Source organism: Stigmatopora argus, chromosome 16 (genome assembly GCF_051989625.1).
Source record: "Stigmatopora argus isolate UIUO_Sarg chromosome 16, RoL_Sarg_1.0, whole genome shotgun sequence".
NCBI classification, from domain to species: domain Eukaryota; kingdom Metazoa; phylum Chordata; class Actinopteri; order Syngnathiformes; family Syngnathidae; genus Stigmatopora; species Stigmatopora argus.
The window spans coordinates 13,720,001-13,746,020 of record NC_135402.1 but is presented as its reverse complement, the minus strand read 5'-3'; the positions used below and the strand labels follow the sequence as shown (position 1 = coordinate 13,746,020).

Sequence of the window (26,020 nt, the reverse complement as noted above, 5' to 3'; positions counted from 1 at the left end):
CCTCTAATTTTTTGTTGGTCTGAGCAGAAAGACAACCTCCCTGAGCGCACTGAGTACCAGTGTGAGCGACATCATCGGTACTCGGATGATTCGCCTAAAGACGTTTCGCCGACGGACGTTTGACAGACGGGCAGGACACCGAATGGACGTTCCACCGAACGTTCATTCGGCCGAACGGAGGTTTCGCCGAAACGGGATTCGAACGCTCGCCCCGCCGGATCGTGTGTGTACAAGTTTTTCAACCTCGGCCCGCGGGCCATATACGGCCCGTTAGGATTTTTAATCCGGCCCGCCGCCGGTGTTGTCCAAATTATAGTAAAAATCAATGTTCGTCTACCATCAATGGCAGTCCGGGAATAAGCACTCTTGGGCAGGCAGATGTAGCAGAACCGAGCCGTAAAATGACAGCAATCGGGTCAAATCCATCCTAAAACAGCATTTAATGATTAAATACAAATACTGGATGATATCGCGATGGAGGCAAAAAAACGTCTATAGACGTCCATTCGCCAAACGGCTCAAAATGCTCTCAAATTCGGTCAAATCCAGCTGAAAACAGCGTTTAATGATTAAATACAAATACTAGTATTTGTATTTAGTCATTAAACTAACAAATACTAGTACGACCTGTCCGTCTGTCAAACGTCCGTCGGCGAAACGTCTTTAGGCGAATCATCCGGTCACGACATCATCATTGCTCGCTATCGGCACACCAGTATCACACCTGCCACAAGCAGGTGCATGTCAATGTTCCCTCTAATTTTTCATGTAAAACATGCTGTAAAACAAGAAAAACATGAGTGGACAGAGCTACTGCCACTGGCTGCCACTTAAACGGCGCCATCATGGGGAAAGGGGTTAAAAAAAAAAAAATTAAAAAAAAATAAAAAAATAAAAAAAATTTAAAAAAAAAAAAAAAAAATTTAAAAAAAAAATCGATCTTTCATATTAAGACGGGGGCCGCAAATTATCGTCCCGAGGGCCGCAGTTGGCCCGCGGGCCGCAAGTTTGAGACCCCTGCTTTACAGGTTCTTTACAGAAAAAGTCAGGAAACAAATAATAACAATATTAATAAAATAAATAATAACTAAATAACCCTCTCTGAGTTCTTCACAGAAAAAACAGGAAATAAATACCGTAATTACTCGAATATAACACGCATATTTTTGCTATATAATTAATTCCAATAGTTGGGGGTGCGTGTTATAATCAATAACTAAAATAAATTACAAATTTTCGATCAAAAAAAGCATTGTCAAACTCACTTTGACGCACGGACATTGTGCAATTTCCAACTTTGAATTCAAAATACACGCATATTAAAGATCGTCAAGCCTCACAAACATCACAATCCTGCATTAATAAGCTGGAAAGTAGAATACTACATTGTAGTGTAGTACGTACTTGTATTTAAAAATATGTCCAGCGGGGGGCAGTACATTCCCTTGTTAATGTGATAGTCTTTTCCATTGTGCATATCTTCAAATCATTTATTTATTCAATTTGTATGTTCCTTTACTTGTTTGAGAATTACAATAGATATTTGAATTAAAACATGGTATTGTCAATTGAAATGTAGTCAATGTTCAAGGAAGTCTAAAAGGTATTGCAACATAACATGTCTACATGATATGTTTGTCCACTCTGTGTATCATCTATTGCCCTAAAATTCAAACGCATAACTCCCAACTGCACGACACTCGACACGCTCGTACCTGAAGATTTCTCTATCCGGTTTTGAACAAAACAATCGTGAAACGAAGAAAAAAAGGTAAGATTTCTGATTTTCGTCAGCGGGAAATTTTAGGTGCGCACTATATTCGAGTACTGCGTTTTTCCAGATTTTTTTGGCCCAAAATTACCTGCGTGTTATTTTCGAGTGCGCGTTATATTCGAGTAATTACGGTAACACTATTTATGAAATAAATAATATCTAAATAACTCTCTCTGGGTTCTTCATAGAAAAAAAGCCATGGAACATTAACTTTCTGTTGTGCCATGCACACTCTTCTCCCTTTGCCCTGATGAAGTTTATGCACGACACCACAACCTTCATTACAGAATCCCACGTCAACACTTTGCAGCACAGTGCTTGCTGGTGAATTAGGCAGTGGACTCGTAGCGGGGCGGTGAGACCCCTTTTTTCCAACTCCCGGTTCATGCGTCCTATTAAACCGCGAGTTTCGCCCACCATGCTAGGAGACCCGTCAGTCGTGATGCTAGCCAGCTTTGACCAGTCCAGGTCCAACTTCTCCATGGTTTGGCACACTTTGTCAAAAATATCCTCTCTCGTTGTGGTCCCTTTGAGACTTTGGGAGGGCTGCCAGATCCTCGCATATCTCAAAGTTTGCGCTAACTCCACGAATAAAAATGAGCAGTTGCGCTGTGTCTTGCACGTCCGTGCTTTCATCCAGTGCTAATGAAAAAAAGTCAAATTCTTTCGTCTTCTGCTGCAGCTGGGCATATACATTACTCCAGATTTCTTCAACGCGTCTCGTGATTGTACTCGCCGACAGACTTACGGCATTAAATGCATCTTTCTTCTCGGGACACACTTCCTCCACGACAACATACATTTCTTAAAAAAACTCTCCGTCAGTGAAAGGCTTACCGTTGCTTGCTATCAGTTTAGCAACCCGAAAGCTGGCCCGAACGGATGCCTGCTTCACTGGGATGATTTGTGGGCTCAGCAGGGGTGCAATGAACCAAACACAAGAGTAAAACGCCCCAGTCTTCAAGGCCAAATAGGAAAAAAATCCGATAGCGTCTCTGGTATTGTTCAGAGGGCCGGTCCAAATGTGCCCGCGGGCCGTGTCCGGCCCGCGGGCCGTAGTTTGGTGACCCCTGATCTAAATGCTCTCTAGCGAACTCGCAGCCGGGCCTGGATATGTACTGGCTTCAGCAGGGGGGACACGTCTGGAAGTGCAGGATTTGAGTCCCTGGCGGCACGTTGTACTGTTGTGGCACTGTAGGTCATTCACTAGGCTCACCGTTCTTGTTATCATTTTGACGCCACTGGGTGAGATCTTGCATTGAGCCCCAGATTGAGGGAGATTATCAGTGGTCTTGTATGTCTTCCATTTTCTAATAATTGCTCCCACAGTTGATTTCTTTACACCAAGCGTTTTACCTATTGCAGATTCAGTCTTCCCAGCCTGGTTCAGGTCTACAATTTTGTCTCTGGTGTCCTACGACAGCTCTTTAGTCTTGCCATAGTGGAGTTTGGAGTGTGAGAGACAGGTTTCGGACAGTTGTCTTTTATACCGATAATGAGTTAAAACAGACGCTATTAATACAGCTAACGAGTGGAGACCCCGTTTGACCTCGTTAGAAGTTAGACCTTTTTGGCAGTCAGAAATCTTGCTTGTTTGTAGGTTACCAAATACTTATTTAATCCAGTGAGGATAAAGTGGTTCAGAAAATGAGATGAGAGATGATATTGACCCAAATAATGAGTAATCCAGCAGACGATCCTTTCGATTCATACAGTATCTCAGAAATACCACGTCAGATTTTTCTTAAGAGTTTCCCTTCAAGGTAACACATTTGTACTCCCTATTAAAACCACGAATATGGAGGTGAAATTTGTGAATCAGGGGGTGTCTTATACGATAAATTGTAAAATTCAATGATTTTAAAGCAATTTTAAGGGTACGGTTTATACGCGGAGGCGGCTTATATGCGAGAAAATACGTTAGATTATATTCCTTCGCACTGGACGAAAGCAATGATATAAAGAACACTGCTTAGGTTTTAGTTTTATTAGAGGGATTAATGAGAGCGGCCCGGTGGAACGAGTGGTTAGCGCGTCGGTCTCACAGATCTGTGTGGAGGTTGCATGTTCTCCCCGGGCCTCTGTGGGTTTCCTCTGGGTACTCCAGTTTCCTCCCACATTTCAAAGACATGCATGGCAGGCTGATTGGACACTAAATTGCCCCTATGTATGGGTGTGAGCGTGCATGGATTGTCCGTCTCCTTGTGCCCTGCGATCGGCTCCATCGATTCAGGGTGTCCCCCGCCTCTGGACCGGACACAGCTGGGATAGGCTCCAGCACCCCCACAACCCTAATGAGGATAAAACGGTTCAGAAAATGAGATGAGAGAAGGGATTAATGAGAATATCAAGATAACGGAGGAGTTTTCAGAAATGGAATCCTTGAAAGGACACGGAGAAGATTTATTTCACAGCATGTTAGCTGTCATACAGAGGGATACGTTACCTTGGAGTAGGCTCGCCAACGTTACCAGAAATGGATTACCAAATCTGACAGGAAAAAACGTCAGGATGCTCAAGAGAATTCAGGACAGTGTGAAAAGGGACAACCCTGAGCATGAGTTAATTTTCCTACACTGCGTTAGTCACCAGGAAGCGCTGTTTAAATCCATGATGCAGCTTGACCACGTAGTGAAGCCAGTTGTGAAACTCGTTAACTTCATTCCAGGATCACATGGACTTACTTTATCATTCTAATGTCCACTGGTTAAGTTTGGGAAAAGTATGTCAACATGTGCGGGAGCTTAAACAGGAGATTGTTCCATTTTTGGAGCTTCTTGAGAATACTGACAAATTTCCTGAACTGAATGAAACAGTTTGGCTTTGTGATTTAGCTTTTACTGTGGACCTACTGACACATAAACAAGGTGAATGTGAAGCTACATGAGGAAAAAACAGTTTGTGCATGAAATGAAAGCAAATGGCAGAGCCTTCAAAACCACCAGACAAGTCATTTGCCCATTTCCCCACAGTGGCTGTGTTAAAAGGGGCCCCACCATGTGAAAAAATACAGGAAATCACTGGATGACCTACATCGAATTCTGCCGTCGGATTGGCGATTTTGGAAAATTGACAGGGCACCTCAGCTGGTGTCATGTCCCTTCTCACAAGTTCCACATGAGTTGCAATTGGAACTGATTGATCTCCAATGTGACATGGTGTTAAAGGGCAAGTTCAACTCCCTGAAACTGGATGAGTTTTTTGCTTCATTAAGTGCAGCCAAATTTCCAAACATCCAGGATGGCACAGAGGACTCTGGTGTTATTTGACTCTACATATGTCTGTGACCAGACTTTTAGTGTGATGACCACCAACAGAGCACCCAACAGATGCCAGATGAATAATGAAGGATTGACACCAGACTTCGATGCACTGGCTGAAATGGGTGATGTTAATACTTTAAGGCTTTTTTTCATTTTTTTTCATATGTACTGTTAATGAATGTAGTTTTTTTACATACATCGTATCTTGTGTTGACAGGGCCCGTCTGTCAAATTTTAAGTCAATCTCGCAAGTCCCTGTTCTGGCAAGCCTCTCGTAAGTCCCTGTTCTGGCAAGCCTCTCGTAAGTCCCTGTTCTGGCAAGCTTCTCGTAAGTCCCTGTTCTGGCTAGCCTCTCGCAAGTCCTTGTTCTCGCTAGCGTCTCGCAAGTCCCTGTTCTGGCTAGCGTCTCGCAAGTCCCTGTTCTGGTTGCCTCTCGCAAGTCCCTGTTCCGGCTAGCCTCTCGCAAGTTCCAAGTCGCAAGTGGGTAACCCATGGCAAACTGGTCTGAGGTGTGGGACCAGCCAATGAATGTCTCAGAAGACCTAATATGATGAGCAACATTATTGGACGTCTTCCCTCGCCCGGACGGCGAGCGCCTGGTGGCCGGGCCTCCACACATGGGGGCTGACCGGGCACAGCCTGAAGAGGTGATGTGGGTTACCCCTCACATGGGCTCACCACCTGTGAGAGGGGCCAAAGAGGTCGGGTGCGCCGATAGTTGGGCGGCAGCCAAAGGAGGGATCCTTGGCGGTCCGATCTCGGCTGCAGAAACTGGCTCTTGGGACGTGGAATGTCACGTCTTTGGTTGGGAAAGAGCCTGAGCTAGTGCGTGAGGTTGAGAAATTCCAACTCGATATAGTCGGGCTCTCAGCTTGGGTTCCAGTAGCACTCCTCCCTCTCGAGTGGCTGGACACTTTTCACTCTGGAGTTGCCTGCGGTGAAAGGCACCAAGCGGGTGTGGGCATACGTGTTGCTCCCGGGCTCAGGGCCTGTATCTTGGGGTTTACTCCGGTGGACGAGAGGGTAGCATCCCTCCATCTTCAGGTGGGGGGGAGACGAGATCTGACTGTTGTTTGTGCGTATGCACCAAACAGCAGTTAAGAGTACTCTTCCTTTTTGGAGTCCTTGGAGGGGGTGCTGGAGAGTACCCCTTCGGGGGACTCCCTCGTTCTGCTAGGGGACTTCAATGCTCACGTGGGCAATGACAGTGAGACCTGGAGGGGAGTGATTGGGAAGAACGGCCCCCCTGATTGAAACCTGAGTGGTGTTATATTGTTGGATTTCTGCACTTGTCGTGGATTGACAATAATGAACACCATGTTCAACCATTAGGGTGTCCATATGTGCACTTGGCACCAGGACACCCTAGGCTGGAATTTGATGATCGATTTTGTGGTTGTGTCATCGGAACTGCGGCCACATGTCTTGGACACTCGGGTAAAGAGAGGGGCGGAGCTGTCAACCGATCACCATCTAGTGGTGAGTTGGCTCTGATGGTGGGGGCAGATGTCAGTGCGGCCCGGGATACCCAAACGTTTCGTGAGGGTCTGCTGGGAACGCCTGGCAGAGTCCTCCGTCAGAAGGAGTTTCAATTCCCACCTCCGGCAGAGCTTCTCTCATGTCCGGGAAGAGACAGGGGACATTGAGTCCGAGTGGACCATGTTCCACGCTTCTATTGCTGAGGCAGCAGACCGGACGGAGCTGCAGCCGCAAAGTGCTCGGTGCCTATCGTGGCAGCAATCCCAGAACCTGCTGGTGGACACCGGCGGTAAGGGATGCGGTCAGGCTGAAAAAGCAGTCCTACCGGGCCCTTTTGGCCCATGGGACTACGGAGGCAGCTGACGGGTACCGGGTGGCCAAGCGGTACGCGGCTCTGGTCGTGCCTGAGGCAAAAACCCGGGCATGGGAGGAGTTCGGTGAAGCAATGGAGAACGTCTTCAAGTGGCTTCAAGAAAATGTTGGTCCACTATTTAGCGTCAGAGAAGGGGGAAGCAGTGCACTGTCAACACAGTGTATAGTGGGATGGGCCCCTGCTGACCTCGACTCGGGATGTTGTGAATCGGAGGGACGAATACTTTGAAGACCTCAATTCCACCGATCCGCCTTCCCATGAGGAAGCAGAGCTGGGGGACTCTGGATGCTGTGGGGCTGTCCCGGTTGACGCCCCTTTTCAACATCATGCGGACATCGGGGAGTGTGCCTCTGGATTGGCAGATCAGGGTGGTGGTTCCCCGTTGTAAATAGGGGGGCCGGAGGGTGTGTTCTAATTACCGGGCAATCACACTCTTCAGCCTCCCCCGGGAAGGTCTATTCTGAGGACTGGAGCGGAGGATCCGCCGGGAGGTCAAATCTCTGATTCAGGAGGAGCAGTGTGGTTTTTGTCCTGCGCATTAACTCGGATCCGTTTCCCATTGGGGTTGGACTCCGCCAGGGCTGCCCTATGTCGCCGATTCTGTTCATCACTTTTATGGACAGAATATCTTCACGCAGCCGTGGCGTTGAGGGGGTCCGGTTTGGTGGCCTCAGTATTGCATCCCTGCTTTTTCTTAGATGATGTGGTTCTGTTGGCTTCATCAGGCTGTGATCTCCAATTCTCGCTGGAACGATTCGCAACCGAGTGTGAAGCAGTCGGGATGAAAATCAGCACTTCCAAATCTGAGATCATGGTCCTCAGTCGGAAAAAGGTGGCATGTCCTCCATGTCACGGATCAGGTCCTTCCCCAGGTGGAGGAGTTTAAGTATCTTGGTGTCTTGTTTACGAGTGAGGGAAGAATGGAGCGTGAGATTGACAGGCGGATCGGGGCGCCTTCTGCAGTGATACGGACTCTGCACCGGTCCGTCGTGTTGAAGATGGAGCTGAGCCAAAAGGCGACGCTCTCTATTTACCGGTCGATCTACGTTCCCATCCTCATCTATGGTCAGGAGCTGTGGGTCGTGACCGAAAGAATGAGATCAAGTGGCTGAAATGAACTTCTTCCGCAGGATGTCCGGACTCTCCCTTAGAGATAAGGTGAGAAGCTCGGTCATTCGGCAGGGGCTCGGAGTAGAACCGGTGCTCCTCCGGATTGAGAGGAGCCAGATGAGTTGGCTCGGGCATCTGACCAGTATATTGGCACGTCCCACCGGGAGGAGGCCACGGGGCTGACCTCGGACACGGTGGGGGACTATGTCTCCCGGAAGAGCTGGAAAGAAGTAGCTGGGGAGAGGGAAGTCTGGGCTTCCCTGCTGAAGCTGCTGCCCTCCTGACCTGACTTCGGATAAGCGGAAGAAGATGAGATGAGATGAGGTAGTCTAATTCACAAAATGCAAAAGTTCGGCATACCAGGCTTACCAATTGCATGCAAGCTTGATGTTGCCACAGAAGTAAACAAATGAAGCGGTACTTTTATTACAGCTAGTGCATACATTTTAATTAGAGAAGTTGGGGGAAGATGTAAATGCACCATATGGTTGGTGTGCCACCTTCTATCAAAGAAGACACACCGACGAAGATTTAACCACTCAGAAGAAAGCAACTGCGGCTAAAGTTGAAAATATCTGTGCGAGGGTGGAGGAGGATGTATAATAGTTGGAAGGAGTGGAGGATGTATGTGGGAACTGAGTTTTTGTGAAGAAAAAAAGTTGGCGACGTACAAAACATGTTTTTGTTATCCTCCGTTTTGACCAAAAAAGGTTAAATAACGATGTTACCGTCCCCTTCGTCAACATTTCTATATGTTTAGGTTACATAGGGTCCAAACCCCTCCCATGTGGTCCTTGATTAATAAAGTAAATATCACTGGAAACTTGATAATATATAAATTTGACTATTTGACGGGGCCGCTCTACTCACTCGTAACCATGTTGATGTTGATTACGAGGTTGGCATTGAGGACAAACGTCAATGGGCGCACACCACCCTCCTCCAAGAGACATCGAATCTGACAAGGTACCGGGCTTTCCTCCACCAATACCTCTATGAGGGAAAAAAAGTCCTACCTGAAATTCCAGCGACTTTTTTGGAGAAATAAGGCAAAGAGACAGACCAGCCATCAAATCCTCTCCGGCGCTGACAAGCAGAGGAGGAAGTCGGTTCTCATCGTCGGGCAGCAGACTGCCGGCCTTGCTAACGGCGGGACCCAACCGTGCCAGCAAAGCGTAGTCCCAGGGACTGCACGGGGACCGGGCGATCTCCTCCTCGGACACCAGGAGCTCTGGACCCGAGCTCGGCTGATGATGCGGGGAAAACCACTTCAGTGGCAGTCGCATGCGAGCGGAGCCAATCATTAAATATCGACCGATATAGCATGTACTTTTTTTTAATCTAAATCAGCCATGAGAAGATTAACAAATAAAAAGCTGATAACAGGACAACTTATGTTCACAGTTTAGGTCAGGGGTGTACAAATTATAGGCTTTGGGCAACATGCGATGGAATGTTGATTAGTTTCTCTCTATTTACCGGTCCATCTACATTCCTAAACTCATCTATAATCACGAGCTGTGGCTTGTGACAAAAAAACAAGATCCTGAATAAAAGCGACGGAATTTACTGTATTTACTCGCATTTAAGCTGCCTGCAAGAGGAGACTACGGTCCTTTGTCCTTTGGAGTGTGCAGGACACTGCTGAGGACTTTTTATGACACTGTGGTGGCATCTACAGTGTTTTATGCAGTGGTCTGTTGGGGATGCGGGAGCATGGAGAGGGACAGGAACAGGCTGAATAAGCTGGTCAGGAGGGCCAGCTCTGTTCTGGGCTGTCCTTTGCACTGCTGCACCCTCATTGCAGGAAGGAGCGCTTCCGCAGATCCTTTCTCCCATCAGCTGTCATGGCTGAGTGTTAAGACCTACCGTATTATACATGTACATCTGTGTGTATGTATGTGTATGTATATATATATATATATATATATATATATATATATATATATATATATATATATATATATATATATATATATATATATATATACATACACATATATATATATATACATATACATATACACATACATAAACATACATATATATACACATATATACACATATATATATATATATATATATATATATATATATATACATACATACATACATATATATATAGTTCAGCGACACGCTTATTTATTTATATATTTATTCATGTATTTATTTTATTTATTAACTTAATTATTACCTATCTATTTATGTCTAAAATGCCTTTCCTATATCTGCATTCTCACCCTATTGCTACTGTGACAACGAAATTTCCCGTATACGGGATGAATAAATTATCCAATCCAATCCAAGTATAAGCAGCACCCTTAAAGTTGCCTTAAAATTGTTGAATTTTACAATTTCTCGCGTACAAGCCGCCCTGATTCCCAATTTTCAATTCCATATTCATGGTTTTAATAGGGGACATATATATAGGGGATATATATATATATATATATATATATATATATATATATATATATATATATATATATATATAAATATAAATGTCTTAAGAAAAATCATCACACGTGGTATTTCTGAGAGGCTGTATGAATCAAAAGCACATTATTAAGGTCAATATCATATGGACGTTATTATGCCTGTCTTTGTAAATGCAAAATATCACATTGTTCAATTTGAAAATCTATCTTGATGAGAACCTGATGCTTTCTAATGACAGAAATTACAATTTTCTCACCAGAAGTTTAAGATGTTGTGGCAGCCATATTGCTTCTAATGTCAAAATATCTCAGTTCTTTCGATGATTCATATTACTCCAACTTTCGAACAAGAAATAAAACAAATAAAAATCAAAGGGGAATTGTTTTCTTTCAAAATCAAGGCTACTCGCGTCTGGCCAGTCAGAGCACGTTTAACTAGGTAAGACAGCAGCGCCCTGTAAGATGGCGACGCCCTGAGCGAGCAGTGACAGGGACTAGGGAGTTTTTCACGTTTTATGCAAGATACGTTTTTTTCGTCAAAATACATTTTGTTTAGCGTTTTATCTGTTTATGATTTCTCTATTTTGAGATAATTTACCGTATTGCTGCATTGTCTTGCGTCATGGCGTCATGACGTTCTAGTGTTATTGCGTTGTGAACTTGCGGTTTCCTGCATGTTGTCTTTTTATGTGCATTTGAGCCGTACCCTCGATTCAGTCATCATTTTTTTCTCCGAGAAATGCAGCTATATGCGAGTAAATACGGGTAGTCTCCTCCCCATGTTGTCCGGGCTCTCTCTTAGAGATAAACTGAGAATCTTGATCACCCGATAGGGGCTCAGAGTATAGCCGCTGCTCCTCCTAATCGAGAGGAACCAGACGAAGTGGCTCGACGCCTCTCTGGTGTTCTGTGAATTTCCCATTGGGAGTGGCCACAACATGCTGGGGAAGAGCTGGATGAAGTTGACAATCTCCCAACACCTCGCTGGCAAGATGCTGCGTCTCCATGATGATGGAACCAAGGTTAGCACTCTTTAGGCGGACAAAAGCCAGCTTGTGCAAAGTAGTGACCACCGTGTCCGACATGAGGGAATGGCTCCACCCTGACACAAAACAGGCGCACTACAGGCAGATCGCAGAGCCAGCCCGATATTGTACAATGACTATGGGCGGAGTATGAGAACAACCATCCTGCCGAAACCCATCCTAATACACTAGTACCTTATGAAATTAATTGGTTCCAGAGGTTTTTTTCGTAACTTGGATTTTTCATAAATAGAGGCAAATTGTACATTGAATTTGCATAAATGGTTCTTTAATCTTTAATATTACCCATTATATACCAATTTTGTATAAAATATGTATGGAAACGCATGCATGTATGCAAAAAAACAAACAAACTATTAAGCCAGTAAAATGACACCCCAAGACAGAACCAAACAAAACCTTAGGCACGTCAGTTCAAACATGCAATCGCTGAAGGGTTTCCTCTAGCTCAAATCTCTTACTCACTCGCTTAATATCTCTCATCACTCACATGGTGTCATATGGCCACGTGATGCTCCTCATAGTGCATTCACAGGTGCATATGGCTGCAGAAGGTGAAGTCTACGGAAAGCTTTTAAGCATTCATTTGCTTGCTATATTTATATGCCATACCTCTTTTGGATGTTTAGTATCTTGGACAGATTATCATTTCTTGGAACATACATTTACATATCAAAGTGTATCGTAACCTGAAAAATCTGTCAGTTTAAGCAATCTTAAATTGAGGTAACACTGTACATACATTTATATAATGAGTGTAAAGTAAGGTACAGGGGTCTTAATTTTTGTCTTACAAAATTGACACTAGACGTCATATATTTTTGCAATTTTTAAATTGGCCTTTGAAAATACCATATTGGTGGACCTCTACCGACCGTGATTTCTTCAGCCTCCCACGATGTGTCATTGACGCAACTCGCTGACAGCTTGGCAGTGTCCGCCACTTCCCCATTAGGCAGGATGCCGTCAGCGAACCACACTCGCTTCTGCTCCCGAAGGCCACCTACAACATAAAAAGGCGTCACGCTAGTGGACAACACAAATGGGCAAAGGGGAGCCGGTGCGCACCGTCGCTGCTTGGCTGTTTGAGCGCCGATACAGGCACCATGACGGTGGGCGGCACTGAGGTGAGATTGTCGGCGGCCCGTGCCTGCTGCCAGGGCGGGATGCTGCTGCAATATTCGGATGGAACATTGGGGTTGTGACCCGTTGGGCTCATCATCCGCTCCAGCGCCTGGGCTAAGGAGACAAATGCCATTATCTCTTAGACTGCCAGGTATGTACAGTGGTACCTCTACTTAAGAATGAAGTTTGTCAATGACGCTTAGAATAATACAGAGGAGTCATGTGAGAATGTTTTGTTGTCAGATGAGACCAAAATGGAACTTCATGGTCATAATTCCACCAACCGTGTTTGCTGAAGAAGAATGATGAGTACCATCCCAAGAACGCCATTCCTATTGAGAAGGATGGGGATGGTAGCATCATGCTTTGAGGGGCGGAGGGTTCTACAAATAGGACATGACGACTCTACTGTCGTAAAGAGAGGATGGCCGGGAGCAAATGGTCATAAATTATATAACTCAAAGAAAAAGGACTACCGTATTTACTCGCATAAAAGCCGCATTTGTCGGACAAATAATGATGACTGAATCGAAGGTACGGATTATGCGCATAAAAACATGACATGCACAGAACTGCAAGTTGACGTCACAACAAAATGGCGCCGTGACAACACGACGCGAGCGACCGCCCCCGATACGGTCATTTATTTTAAAATAGAGAAAAGATGAACAGATAAAACAATAAACATTTATTTTGACGTCTATGAATGAAATTCAAAAATAAAAGCGTACGTATCTTGCATAAAACGTGAAAAAATTCACGTTCCCATCACTGCTCGCTCGGGGCACAGCCATCTTACCTAGGTAGGGGGCGGCCATCTTAGCAAGGGCGCTGCCATCTAAACCTGGTTAAACGTGCTCGGACTGGCCAGACGCAAGTAGCCTTGATTTTGAAATTAAACAAAATTTCACTTTAATTTTTTTTTTCATTTTATTTTTTGTTCGAAAGTGACAGCTATTGGAGTAATATGAACGATCGAGAGAATTGAGATATTTTGACATTAGAAGCAATATGGCTGCCACAACATCTTGAACTTCTGGTAAGAAAATTGCAATTTCTGTAATTATAAAGCATCAGGTTCTCATCAAGATAGACATTTCTTTTTTCAAATTGAATAATTTGATTATTTGCATTTACAAAGAGAGGCACATTAACTTCCTAAGGATATTGACCCTAATAATATGCTTTTGATTCATACAGTATCTCAGAAATACCACTTGTGATGATTTTTCTAAAGATTTTCCCTTCAAAGTAACACATTTGTACTCCGGTTTAAAACCATGAACATGAAGGTGAAAATTGGGAAATAGGGGGCGGCTTATACGCGCAGGCGGCTTATATGCGAGTAAATACGGTATGTGCTTTGATTTCACTACTCTTACTGGTGTCTGTTTATACATTAACAGTAAAGGAGATACAATTGGCGGCTCAGTATTTCAGTGCGGCGGCTGATCTCTCTCAAGGCGATCCAACTTACATTGATGCAATTTGCATCCCCAGAGGTGTACCAGATGAGTGTGGGTTGGTTGGCCAAATTGCAGCAGCTTTGGAGTCTATTTTTTTTATTAATCCAAATAAAAATATGGGTAGGATAAACAACATCCATTAGAATGTCCAAAAACTTGGAACTTAACATATTTACTCACGTATAAGCCGCCCACTGATTCACAATTTTCACCTGCAAATTCATGGTTTTAATAGGGAGTACTAATGTGTTACTTTGATGGGAAAATCTTAAGAAAAATAATCAAACGTCTCATCTCATTTTCTGAACCGCTTTATCCTCATTAGGGTCGCAGGGGTGCTGGAGCCTATCCCAGCTGAACCCCGAATCGGTGGCCAGCCGACCGCAGGGCACAAAGACGGACAACCATGCAGACTCACACCCGTACCTACGGGCAATTTAGAGTGCACATTATTAGGGTCAATATCATGAGGAAGTTAATATGCCTGTCTTTGTAAATGCTAAATATAAAATTATTCATTTTGAACAAAGAAATAAGCCGATCTTGAGAACTTGATGCTTTTAATGACAGAAATTACAATATTCTTACCAGAAGTTTAATATGTTCTGGCAGCAATATATTGCTCCTAATGTCAAAATGTAATTCATAAACGTCAAAATACATTTTGTCTAGCGTTTTATCTGTTGGACAGCCCGGCTGCGGAGTGGTTAGCACGTTGGCCTCACAGTGGGGGACCTGGGTTCAAATCAAGGTCGGTCCACCTGTGTGGAGTTTGCATGTTCTCCCTGGGTGGGTTTTCTCCGGGCACTCTGGTTTACTCCCACATTCCAAGACATGCATTGTAGGCTGATTACACAATCTAAATTCCCCCTACCTATGAGTGTGAGCATGAACAGTTGTCCAGCTCCTCGTGCCCTGCGATTGGCTGGCCACCAATTCAGGGTGTCCCCCACCTCTGGGGTAGTCTCCAGCACCCCCACGGTCCTGAGTTTTATTTGTTTATATTTTCTATATTTTGAAATAAATGACCGCATTGGCCGCATCGTCTTGCGTCATGGCGTCATGACATTGTGTTATGGCGTTGTCACCTTGCAGTTTTGTGCATGTAGTCTTTTTATGCGTATAGACGCTCCCCTACTTACGAACGAGTTAGGTTCCGAGCGATTGATCATAAGTTGAATTTGTTTGCAAGTTGATTCAGTGCTATATTTTGTATTATAATTTATGTTTAAGGCCTATATAAGTATATTGAAGGTTTATATATGTGCATTTGTATGTTTAAGGCTTGTATAAGTAACACGCATTGTTTTGTACAGAAAAAAACATTTAATAAAATGGAGAGAATGTGTACAGTACTGTATAGAGAGAGAGAGAGATTTATGTATTAGAAACTGGCCGAAAGAAGCGATCTTCTTTTTTCATCATAAATGATGCGGTAGCACTTTATGGCATCATTCAATTGATTTGCAAACTTCGTGCAACGTTCAATATTTGGGTCCTGCTGCTCGATCTTTCTGTTTATAAATGGTACTGACGGTCGAACGATTCAAGTTGTATATGTGCAACGCTCACCACTCTCACGCGCATCAAGCTTCGTTATTATTGCCACTAGTTTCAAATGAAATGGCTTGCCTCTTCCTTGCAACTCCCTCAATAGAAGCCTTTCGCTTTTTACCAACCATATTCAATAATGGATGCATGAGATATTTAATGATACAATTGAAAAAGGTTCTTTGCACACTGGAGATACGTTCACGCACTTCCGCATTGCAACGAAGAAGAAGGTAGATGCTGGGTGAGCTGAGCCCTCACAGCGCCAGGCGTCGGTATTAGCGGCGGAAAGAAGCACTACTCGGAAAAAATACAAAATCGAACTTACGAACATTTTTCGACATAAACGCAATTTGCAGACATGTTCGTATTGGATTGGACAACTTTATTCGTCCTGTATTCTGGAAATTTCGTTGTCACAGTAGCAAGAGGGTAAGGATGCAGGAATAGGAAAGGCATTTTAGACATAAATAGATAGGTGATAAGTAAGTTAATAAATAAATACATGAATAAATATATAATATATATAAATAATAATAAATATATAAATGTATAAATAAATAAGCGTGTTGCTTAGCACATATATACATACATACACATAAATGTACATGCATGCATACGGTAGGTATGTACCGTTGTTCGTAAGTCGTATGTTCGTAAGTAGGGGAGCGTCTGTATAAGCCATACCCTCGATTCAGTCAACAGTTTTTTGTCTGACAAATGCGGCTTATATGCGAGTAAATACGGTATACTGAGCAGGAATTTGTAGCAATGAAGGTATAGCTAGCAGCCACCTGTCTCATGGCTTTCCAGGACCGCAAAGCGGTTGATATGCTTCTGACTGAGCAGGGGGTGTGTGTGCAATGTTTGTATCCACAATGTTGCACCTTTATTCCCAACGACACGTCACCCGATGGGTCCCTAAACATAGCCATTTAAGGTCTGGAGACTCTGAACCAGAATATGAAGAGGTATTCTGGAGTGGAACTGTCCTCCTGGGCAGACTGGTGGGATAAGACCTTCGGCATGTATAAAAATTAGCCTTCTCTGTGGGGATCTCAATGACTGTTTTTGCTACTACTTTGACATTGTGTGGGCGTTGTCTTACCCCCGTTTATGCTCTTTGCTAAACTGACTTATAATTACTGCAAAAATCCTTTTTCATAGCTGACCTGCAAGTATCGGGAAGTCGGGTAAAGAGCAGACCTGCAACGCCGCAATTGGCACATATGGACAGAATTCATGACTCTACTATAAGAAAACAACTGGCCAAAGCTGGCATCCATGGCAGAGTTCCAAGGCGAAAACCATTGCTGTCCAATAAGAATATAAAGGCTCGTCTTACGTTTGCCAAAAAACATCTTGATGATCCTCCACACTTTTGGAAGAACATTTTGTGGACTGATGAGGCAAAAGTTGAACTTAGTGGAAGGTGTGCGGCCTGTTACATTTGGGGAAAAAATGGCACAGAATTCCATCAAAAGAACACTATACCAACAGACAATCATGATGTTGGCAGTGTGATGGTCTGGGGCTGCTTTGATACCTCAGGACCAGGACGACTTGTTGTAATTGATGGAATGAATTCTGCTGTCTACCAGAAAATTTGGAAGGAGAACTTCCGGCCCTCAGTTCGTGCTCAAACTTCAGCGGTCTTGGAGCATGCAGCATGACAACGATCCAAAGCACACTAGCAGGTCCAACTCTCAATGGCTCATAACAAACTTTAAATGAAGATTATAAATTTAAAGAAAATGGAGTGGTACCGTAATCCCTCAAATATTGCGGTTAATGTGTACCAGTCATGGCCGCGATAATCGAAAAATCGCAAAGTAGGGTCACCCCTATTATAACTACCTTTTTTTTCTCCTAGTAGCAAGAGTGGCTTCCGCTTATGAGTTTCAGCGTGGATTTTCACATGTTTATGAATTTTAAAAAACAAAATTATATAATTAATAGCAGAAAAAAATCAAAAAGAAGTGAATTCATGATAATTGAGGGAAGATTTCTACTGTCAAAATTAACATATTTTACATTGAAATGAATTAACCGAATTTAATCTGCGATTAAATAAACGAACAATAATTTATAAAACTGATTCTTTGCCCACACCTAACACTTGCAAAAATAATTACTAATTAAATAAATGGAATATCAAAAGGGCTTGTACAAACCGTATGAAACAACTTTAAACTCATTGGCTACCATTAACGGCGATAGAAGTCCAGTTCAATTCTGGGAGTATTTCCAAGGTTGCTAACTGTCTCAGTCAAATTAGAATGGACATCTACTCTGGTTAACCTTTTAATTATCTGGTATTTTGACCTACCTCTGTGCAAAGTGTCAAAGCAGATGACACAAACACGTGCCTCCTTCTCCAAGTACTTGAGTTGGCACTTCCTGTTGCAGCAGACAGCACAGTAAACCTGCAACACAAATGAACAGGCACACGCCAAGTGAGAAAGTATGCAAATGTGTGTCAGGATTGGAACAATAGCACATCCGAAACAGTCCCCTTTATGCTCTTAATCAGTTGCCTTAAGGACTTAAGTGGAACCATGCAGAAAAGCACTTCCCTGTGATTCAATCTTTGGGTCTATAGTTAAGAGGAGATGCTAAGCTAAGGTATCTCTCCAAAACAAATAAATGGGTGGGAAAGACGTTTTTTATTTTTTGTTTTTTTGTTTTTAGGGGCTATAAAGAAAGTAAATAATCACTATGGATACGTAAGAGAAACAGTATACAATATTTTTCAGACTAAGCCACACTTTTTTCTTAGCTTGGCCGGTGACTAATACTCAAGTAGAAAATAAAGTGGTACCTCTAATTACAAAGGTTTCAACTACATACAAAATTTATTCAGCTTAGGGAAGAACCTCAAAGGGAAACAGTTTGTTTCAAGATACAAAAATTATCCAAGTTAAGAATTGTCAAACAAAATCAAACTGTTACACTCAGGTGTGCGACTTATGGTCCGAAAAATATGGTATATACATAATACAACCCCCCCCCAAAAAACATTAAAACAAAAATAATTAAGAAAAAAGTCAGAAACGGTAGCAATTGCAAAAAATAATGAAAAAAAACAAACAAAAAAAGCATAAAATGCAAAAAGTACAAAAACTGAAAACCCCAAAAATTTAAATAAGCCAGCAATGTTTTTGTCAGATTTTGGTGGACCCATAAATTTTCATCCAAAACAAAATAAGTCACACTTGCCTAGATTTTTCTTTTTTTAACGTATGAATTGTGGACATTCATCCATTCGACCGTTGCAGTCAAAATGAATTGGATGTCTAGTCCTAGCAGTGGCAGGCAGTGTTAACAACCCTAAAATTAATAGGGAGACTGAAAACCCTACAGGACATGACCCATGGAAGAGCAAAGAATCTCCACACAATTTCTACAGAAATTGCATTTTATAGTCTGTCAAAGTTACTGTGATTTCAATGTAAAAACAGCTCATTTTAGAGCAACATAGCTTCACATCAATACTACAGCTGCCAATAGCTCTAATAACGGAGACCTGCAACTCCTAGCTAGCTGCATTCTATGATGTGGAATTCACATTATATAGACAGTGTACATACTTTCCCACAGGCTCTACAGTGATGGCGCCTCTTGGTGAAGGTGAACTTCTGCAAGCACTTCATACAGTTGGGGGCTGCCGAGTCAGGCACCCAAGCAGGCTGCCGGCTTCCCAGCCACTCCTTGCCTGCGCTGTCAGTGTAGGTTGGCGATTTGCAGAGTTGGTCCAAAGCTGCCGCAGAGGTCCCGGGATACGGCGGGCTACTGATGGAAGAAAAGTTATGGCTGGTTTGCAGACTCTCTTCATCGTTATTATCCAGTTGAAAAGAATAAGCAGGTGGCTCGTCCTCTTCTGTCGATGAGGGACATCGGACAGCAGGAATCAGCGGCAGTTTGGGTCTTGCCCCTCCATAGAAAACCATTTGCTCCGACTGCCAAGAATTGCCAATAGAGAAATGACTACCGTCAGAGGTATTTTCCTGACAGAGGATGTTCTGAAATGCCGGCCACAAACCTACACTGTTATGTTTTAGACAGGCCAGATCTTCTGGGCAGCTCCTCAGTTCCTTCTCCGTGAGCGCCGGCTCCTCCTCATTTCTCTGCCGGAGGTCCTCTGGAGAGATCCCTATGTCCCGCTCAGCCTCACCGCTGGCCCTTAGGAAGGCGTCCAGTTCTACATCTGTAACTGGCATGTGGGTCCGCTCACTCTCGGGGAGATATTCAAATCTAAACTCGGGAGGGTCCTGTGGGCTAGGCGCAGGGGGATCTGAGCACATGAGTTTTGCAGCAGGGACTAGGATAATGGGATCTGAGTTGCAGAGTTCATCTGAGCAAGGAGTGTCTAAACCTGATGGCGGGTCCTCCTCTATATTTTTCAGTTGTTCTTTGAGCTCCAGGAGCTGAAGGCCACCTTCAGAAGTTTCGTCATCAGCATCTTTTGGAGGCATTTCTTTATTTTGGCATGAGGATGGGCTTGAGGTTTGGGTGCCTTGACATCGGCCATCCTGTTCTGACAATACATCATCTTGCTGAGTCCCCTCGTCATAGCCTTCATCTTGAGTGTCACACTCATCTCGCTCATTTTGAGTGGGAACTGCAGGAAGAATTACATCAAACAGGTTGAAGGAGAATCCAGCCAACTGCTGAGAGGAGTCAGAGTTTTTGCAGGGTGGACCTTGCTCCTCCAGGTCACCAAAATCAACCAGTAGCGGCTCCTCCTCACGTTCCACGCTCACCCTCGGCTCGGTGAAGCCATCTTTGGCTCGCACCAGGAAGGCCGAACCAGTATAATTTACAAGGTTGCAAACAGGCTCAAGCACCTGATCAGGGCACGTGGGCGCTAAGCTTTGAGAGGCACTGCGATCAACAGAGGAGAGAAGGTCCACCTCGGTCAAAGGCTGAGCCTGGACCTCCCCGTTTCGGTCTGCTCGGACCCCGCTTGTGCCAGGGAGCGCATAATGGCTAGAACTGAGGTCAAATAAATTCACGGGAGGAGAAGGGGGCACGTCTGACACCAGGGAGGAGGCCAGAAGGGAAGAATCATATGGCGAGGCCTTCCAGAAGACTGACTTCCAATCTGCTTCTTCTGCAAACCCAAACAAACCTATTGAGAAATATGTAAGGTACTGTTGTCATGACACTAAAATTTTACTCAGTAACAATACTCCAAAATATGTTTGATTCCATCTTCGATACCACATAAATATTTTAAAAAATGTATGCGGCAGCTAGTTAGGTCGATAAACAAAATGTTATTCCTCTGGCCAAAATTCACCCTTAAATTAGTTTATCACTAGTTGATGACATATCCATTTGAACTGATAGGATGAGAGCGAATGAACAACTGCTGCCACACCAACATTTCTACAGTGGTCTAACAGAAGGACTTAAGAATTATCTATATTTTCTAACTAAGCTTGTTATTACTAATAATACATAAATTAATATTAATAGTTGTGAATTATGCTGTCTTTGTTTTGTGTAGAGCTGCATTACTAATGTCTCTCTACTATTAGTGAAAAAAACTATCCAGTTGGGCTATACTTTTTTTGTATTGTGACACTAAGACTTCATGTTAGAAAAATTTCATGTTATTCTTGTATGAAGAATGTTGACATGAAAGTTTCTGATAGCCTTCATGTAGCAAACTGAAATCATTTTTTAACTTTGCTGTTTATAAATGCCTCTTATTTGCACAAAATCTTGCAACTGTCAGAAAGGATCCTTATAATACAATAATAATATTAATAAGATTGTATGGAAGTTTGTGTCCAGCGTGCCTTTTTAAGATGTCTACATACAATACACATCTGCCATGTGGACAGTAGGGGTGTAAAATTAATCAATGTGGCTCCATATATTGATTTGTTAACCACAATTGAATCTAAATTGATCAACATGTAAAAAAGATTATAATTTTAATATGCCATTGTGTTAAAAAAACATGTATGTATTTTTTATTGCTTTCAGTAAATTGGGGCATATTTTTTTATATCAAGGCAAGGCACTTGATTGGAAATGTTGCAGATTATCACATTATTGTCCAAATAATCATTTACTATACATCATAAAATATTTGCCACCCCTCAAAAAAGTTCCTGCCCTCCTCTCACCACCTCATAAATAATTTTCTACATTTGAAACTGTTGAAGAGCACTATTGAATGCCATGACTTGTTCGAGTCTTTCACCTGCATTAAGCTCAAAGTCATCAAGCACTTTGTCCAGGTCACAAACAGCTGCTTTGAAGAAGCTGTCCATGCTGTCCCTCCTAAATCCTGGAAAACAAGAAAACAAATAACCTCAATGCTTTCTAATTAAACAACAACAAAGGGAAACTTTTCCCACTTCCTCATTCTCTGTCTTTGTAGAATCATTAACTTTCAATGAAGGCGTTAGACTTCCAACCCATTTCTTGCAAGAACTGACTATCAACGTTTTTGCAAGGAGAATGTTAAAATCCACAAAAATGTATCCAAAATTGTTGAAGATATGTGCTAAATTACTGCCCTTGATGGTGTTAGATACCAAATGCAAACTATCATTTGTAACAAACGACACATTGGGGAAAAAGAAGGTAAAAAAATCCACATTTTTTTTAGAATTTGAACATAAATTTATCATCCACTGCAATTGACGGGGATGGACTGATTCTGTGACCCACTAAACAAAAATTTTGCATAATTCAATAAAATATTTAACAATAAAAAATAACTGGTAAATATACAGTCAAAAAGGAGAAATATAGGTTGCAGTGAATAAGTATTTGTCTCTTTTTGATTTCTGTGTTTGTTGAATATTTATCACACATTCAGACATTCAATTTTCATATGATACAGAGACAACCCAAGGAAAGAAAAAAATTGTATTTCAAAATGTTGATTTTATTTACCAAGGCAGAAAAAATTACCAACTTGTCTGGCCCTCTGTGAAAAAGTAATTGCCCCCTTTTGTCAAATCACAAATTAATTGTGACTAATCACAAAGAAAACTGAGTTCAATTTCTTAGGCCATACCCACACCACCTTGTGTTAAATCAAGAAAACAGTTATATAGAATGTGTCAGACAAAGTGAAGTAGGCTAAAAGATCAGAGCATCATGCCACGATCCAAAGGACTTCAAGAAGAAATGCGGAAAAAAAGTCATTGACATCTATCAGACTGGAAAAGGTTACAAATACATTTCCAATGCTTTAGTCCAGTGAAACACTGTGGGAGCCATTATGCACATATGGAGAGAACTGGGAACAGTGGGAATACCCGGAGTGGTCGGCAAGCTAAAATCACTCCATGAGTGCGGCGACGATTCATCCAGGAGGTCACAAAAGAACGTAAAAATATCTGGCATCAGTTAAGGTCAATGATAATGACTACTATAAGAAAAAAACTTCATTTAAGTTAAATTTATGTTTACGTATGTTATGTTACGTGCACGTTGCCATCCAACAAGTCTTTCTCTGTTTCTCTCCCTCTGTGCGCCTGTCTCTCTCCCTCTGCGCGCCTCTGTCTCTCTCCCTCTGCGCGCCTCTGTCTCTCTCCCTCTGCGCGCCTCTGTCTCTCTCCCTCTGCGCGCCTCTGTCTCTCTCCCTCTGCGCGCCTCTGTCTCTCTCCCTCTGCGCGCCTCTGTCTCTCTCCCTCTGCGCGCCTCTGTCTCTCTCCCTCTGCGCGCCTCTGTCTCTCTCCCTCTGCGCGCCTCTGTCTCTCTCCCTCTGCGCGCCTCTGTCTCTCTCCCTCTGCGCGCCTCTGTCTCTCTCCCTCTGCGCGCCTCTGTCTCTCTCCCTCTGCGCGCCTCTGTCTCTCTCCCTCTGCGCGCCTCTGTCTCTCTCCCTCTGCGCGCCTCTGTCTCTCTCCCTCTGCGCGCCTCTGTCTCTCTCCCTCTGCGCGCCTCTGTCTCTCTCCCTCTGCGCGCCTCTGTCTCTCTCCCTCTGCGCGCCTCTGTCTCTCTCCCTCTGCGCGCCTCTGTCTCTCTCCCTCTGCGCGCCTCTGTCTCTCTCCCTCTGCGCGCCTCTGTCTCTCTCCCTCTGCGCGCCTCTGTCTCTCTCCCTCTGCGCGCCTCTGTCTCTCTCCCTCTGCGCGCCTCTGTCTCTCTCCCTCTGCGCGCCTCTGTCTCTCTCCCTCTGCGCGCCTCTGTCTCTCTCCCTCTGCGCGCCTCTGTCTCTCTCCCTCTGCGCGCCTCTGTCTCTCTCCCTCTGCGCGCCTCTGTCTCTCTCCCTCTGCGCGCCTCTGTCTCTCTCCCTCTGCGCGCCTCTGTCTCTCTCCCTCTGCGCGCCTCTGTCTCTCTCCCTCTGCGCGCCTCTGTCTCTCTCCCTCTGCGCGCCTCTGTCTCTCTCCCTCTGCGCGCCTCTGTCTCTCTCCCTCTGCGCGCCTCTGTCTCTCTCCCTCTGCGCGCCTCTGTCTCTCTCCCTCTGCGCGCCTCTGTCTCTCTCCCTCTGCGCGCCTCTGTCTCTCTCCCTCTGCGCGCCTCTGTCTCTCTCCCTCTGCGCGCCTCTGTCTCTCTCCCTCTGCGCGCCTCTGTCTCTCTCCCTCTGCGCGCCTCTGTCTCTCTCCCTCTGCGCGCCTCTGTCTCTCTCCCTCTGCGCGCCTCTGTCTCTCTCCCTCTGCGCGCCTCTGTCTCTCTCCCTCTGCGCGCCTCTGTCTCTCTCCCTCTGCGCGCCTCTGTCTCTCTCCCTCTGCGCGCCTCTGTCTCTCTCCCTCTGCGCGCCTCTGTCTCTCTCCCTCTGCGCGCCTCTGTCTCTCTCCCTCTGCGCGCCTCTGTCTCTCTCCCTCTGCGCGCCTCTGTCTCTCTCCCTCTGCGCGCCTCTGTCTCTCTCCCTCTGCGCGCCTCTGTCTCTCTCCCTCTGCGCGCCTCTGTCTCTCTCCCTCTGCGCGCCTCTGTCTCTCTCCCTCTGCGCGCCTCTGTCTCTCTCCCTCTGCGCGCCTCTGTCTCTCTCCCTCTGCGCGCCTCTGTCTCTCTCCCTCTGCGCGCCTCTGTCTCTCTCCCTCTGCGCGCCTCTGTCTCTCTCCCTCTGCGCGCCTCTGTCTCTCTCCCTCTGCGCGCCTCTGTCTCTCTCCCTCTGCGCGCCTCTGTCTCTCTCCCTCTGCGCGCCTCTGTCTCTCTCCCTCTGCGCGCCTCTGTCTCTCTCCCTCTGCGCGCCTCTGTCTCTCTCCCTCTGCGCGCCTCTGTCTCTCTCCCTCTGCGCGCCTCTGTCTCTCTCCCTCTGCGCGCCTCTGTCTCTCTCCCTCTGCGCGCCTCTGTCTCTCTCCCTCTGCGCGCCTCTGTCTCTCTCCCTCTGCGCGCCTCTGTCTCTCTCCCTCTGCGCGCCTCTGTCTCTCTCCCTCTGCGCGCCTCTGTCTCTCTCCCTCTGCGCGCCTCTGTCTCTCTCCCTCTGCGCGCCTCTGTCTCTCTCCCTCTGCGCGCCTCTGTCTCTCTCCCTCTGCGCGCCTCTGTCTCTCTCCCTCTGCGCGCCTCTGTCTCTCTCCCTCTGCGCGCCTCTGTCTCTCTCCCTCTGCGCGCCTCTGTCTCTCTCCCTCTGCGCGCCTCTGTCTCTCTCCCTCTGCGCGCCTCTGTCTCTCTCCCTCTGCGCGCCTCTGTCTCTCTCCCTCTGCGCGCCTCTGTCTCTCTCCCTCTGCGCGCCTCTGTCTCTCTCCCTCTGCGCGCCTCTGTCTCTCTCCCTCTGCGCGCCTCTGTCTCTCTCCCTCTGCGCGCCTCTGTCTCTCTCCCTCTGCGCGCCTCTGTCTCTCTCCCTCTGCGCGCCTCTGTCTCTCTCCCTCTGCGCGCCTCTGTCTCTCTCCCTCTGCGCGCCTCTGTCTCTCTCCCTCTGCGCGCCTCTGTCTCTCTCCCTCTGCGCGCCTCTGTCTCTCTCCCTCTGCGCGCCTCTGTCTCTCTCCCTCTGCGCGCCTCTGTCTCTCTCCCTCTGCGCGCCTCTGTCTCTCTCCCTCTGCGCGCCTCTGTCTCTCTCCCTCTGCGCGCCTCTGTCTCTCTCCCTCTGCGCGCCTCTGTCTCTCTCCCTCTGCGCGCCTCTGTCTCTCTCCCTCTGCGCGCCTCTGTCTCTCTCCCTCTGCGCGCCTCTGTCTCTCTCCCTGTCGGCCTCTGTCTCTCTCCCTGTCGGCCTCTGTCTCTCTCCCTGTCGGCCGCTGTCGGCCTCTGTCGGCCTCTGTCGGCCTCTGTCGGCCTCTGTCGGCCTCTGTCGGCCTCTGTCGGCCTCTGTCGGCCTCTGTCGGCCTCTGTCGGCCTCTGTCGGCCTCTGTCGGCCTCTGTCGGCCTCTGTCGGCCTCTGTCGGCCTCTGTCGGCCTCTGTCGGCCTCTGTCGGCCTCTGTCGGCCTCTGTCGGCCTCTGTCGGCCTCTGTCGGCCTCTGTCGGCCTCTGTCGGCCTCTGTCGGCCTCTGTCG

The 26,020-nt window shown here is 45.5% G+C and overlaps 1 protein-coding gene across 19 annotated transcripts in view; it reads right to left on the bottom strand.

Annotated features, from left to right (window-relative positions):
• The window catches only part of LOC144091025 (zinc finger FYVE domain-containing protein 16-like), a 63,603-nt gene that overhangs the window by 20,196 nt on the left and 17,387 nt on the right, over nucleotides 1-26,020 (bottom strand). For 5 of the 19 annotated variants that reach the window (XR_013305587.1, XM_077623003.1, XM_077623013.1 and 2 more), the window contains exons 2-8: nucleotides 21,843-21,929; nucleotides 19,216-20,756; nucleotides 17,955-18,051; nucleotides 12,552-12,722; nucleotides 12,359-12,486; nucleotides 9,063-9,246; nucleotides 8,870-8,992 (exon numbers count right to left, since the gene is read on the bottom strand). Coding sequence is in view for 14 of the 19 variants with exons in the window: in XM_077623003.1 (XP_077479129.1) it covers nucleotides 8,870-8,992; nucleotides 9,063-9,246; nucleotides 12,359-12,486; nucleotides 12,552-12,722; nucleotides 17,955-18,051; nucleotides 19,216-20,756; nucleotides 21,843-21,912 (2,314 nt within the window). In the remaining 5 variants the exon portion in view is untranslated. Of the gene's footprint in view, nucleotides 1-1,026; nucleotides 8,289-8,869; nucleotides 9,247-12,358; nucleotides 12,487-12,551; nucleotides 12,723-17,954; nucleotides 18,052-19,215; nucleotides 20,757-21,842; nucleotides 21,930-26,020 lie in introns of those variants that run through there. The other 14 variants (XR_013305583.1, XR_013305584.1, XR_013305586.1 and 11 more) reach the window with 7 other exon arrangements.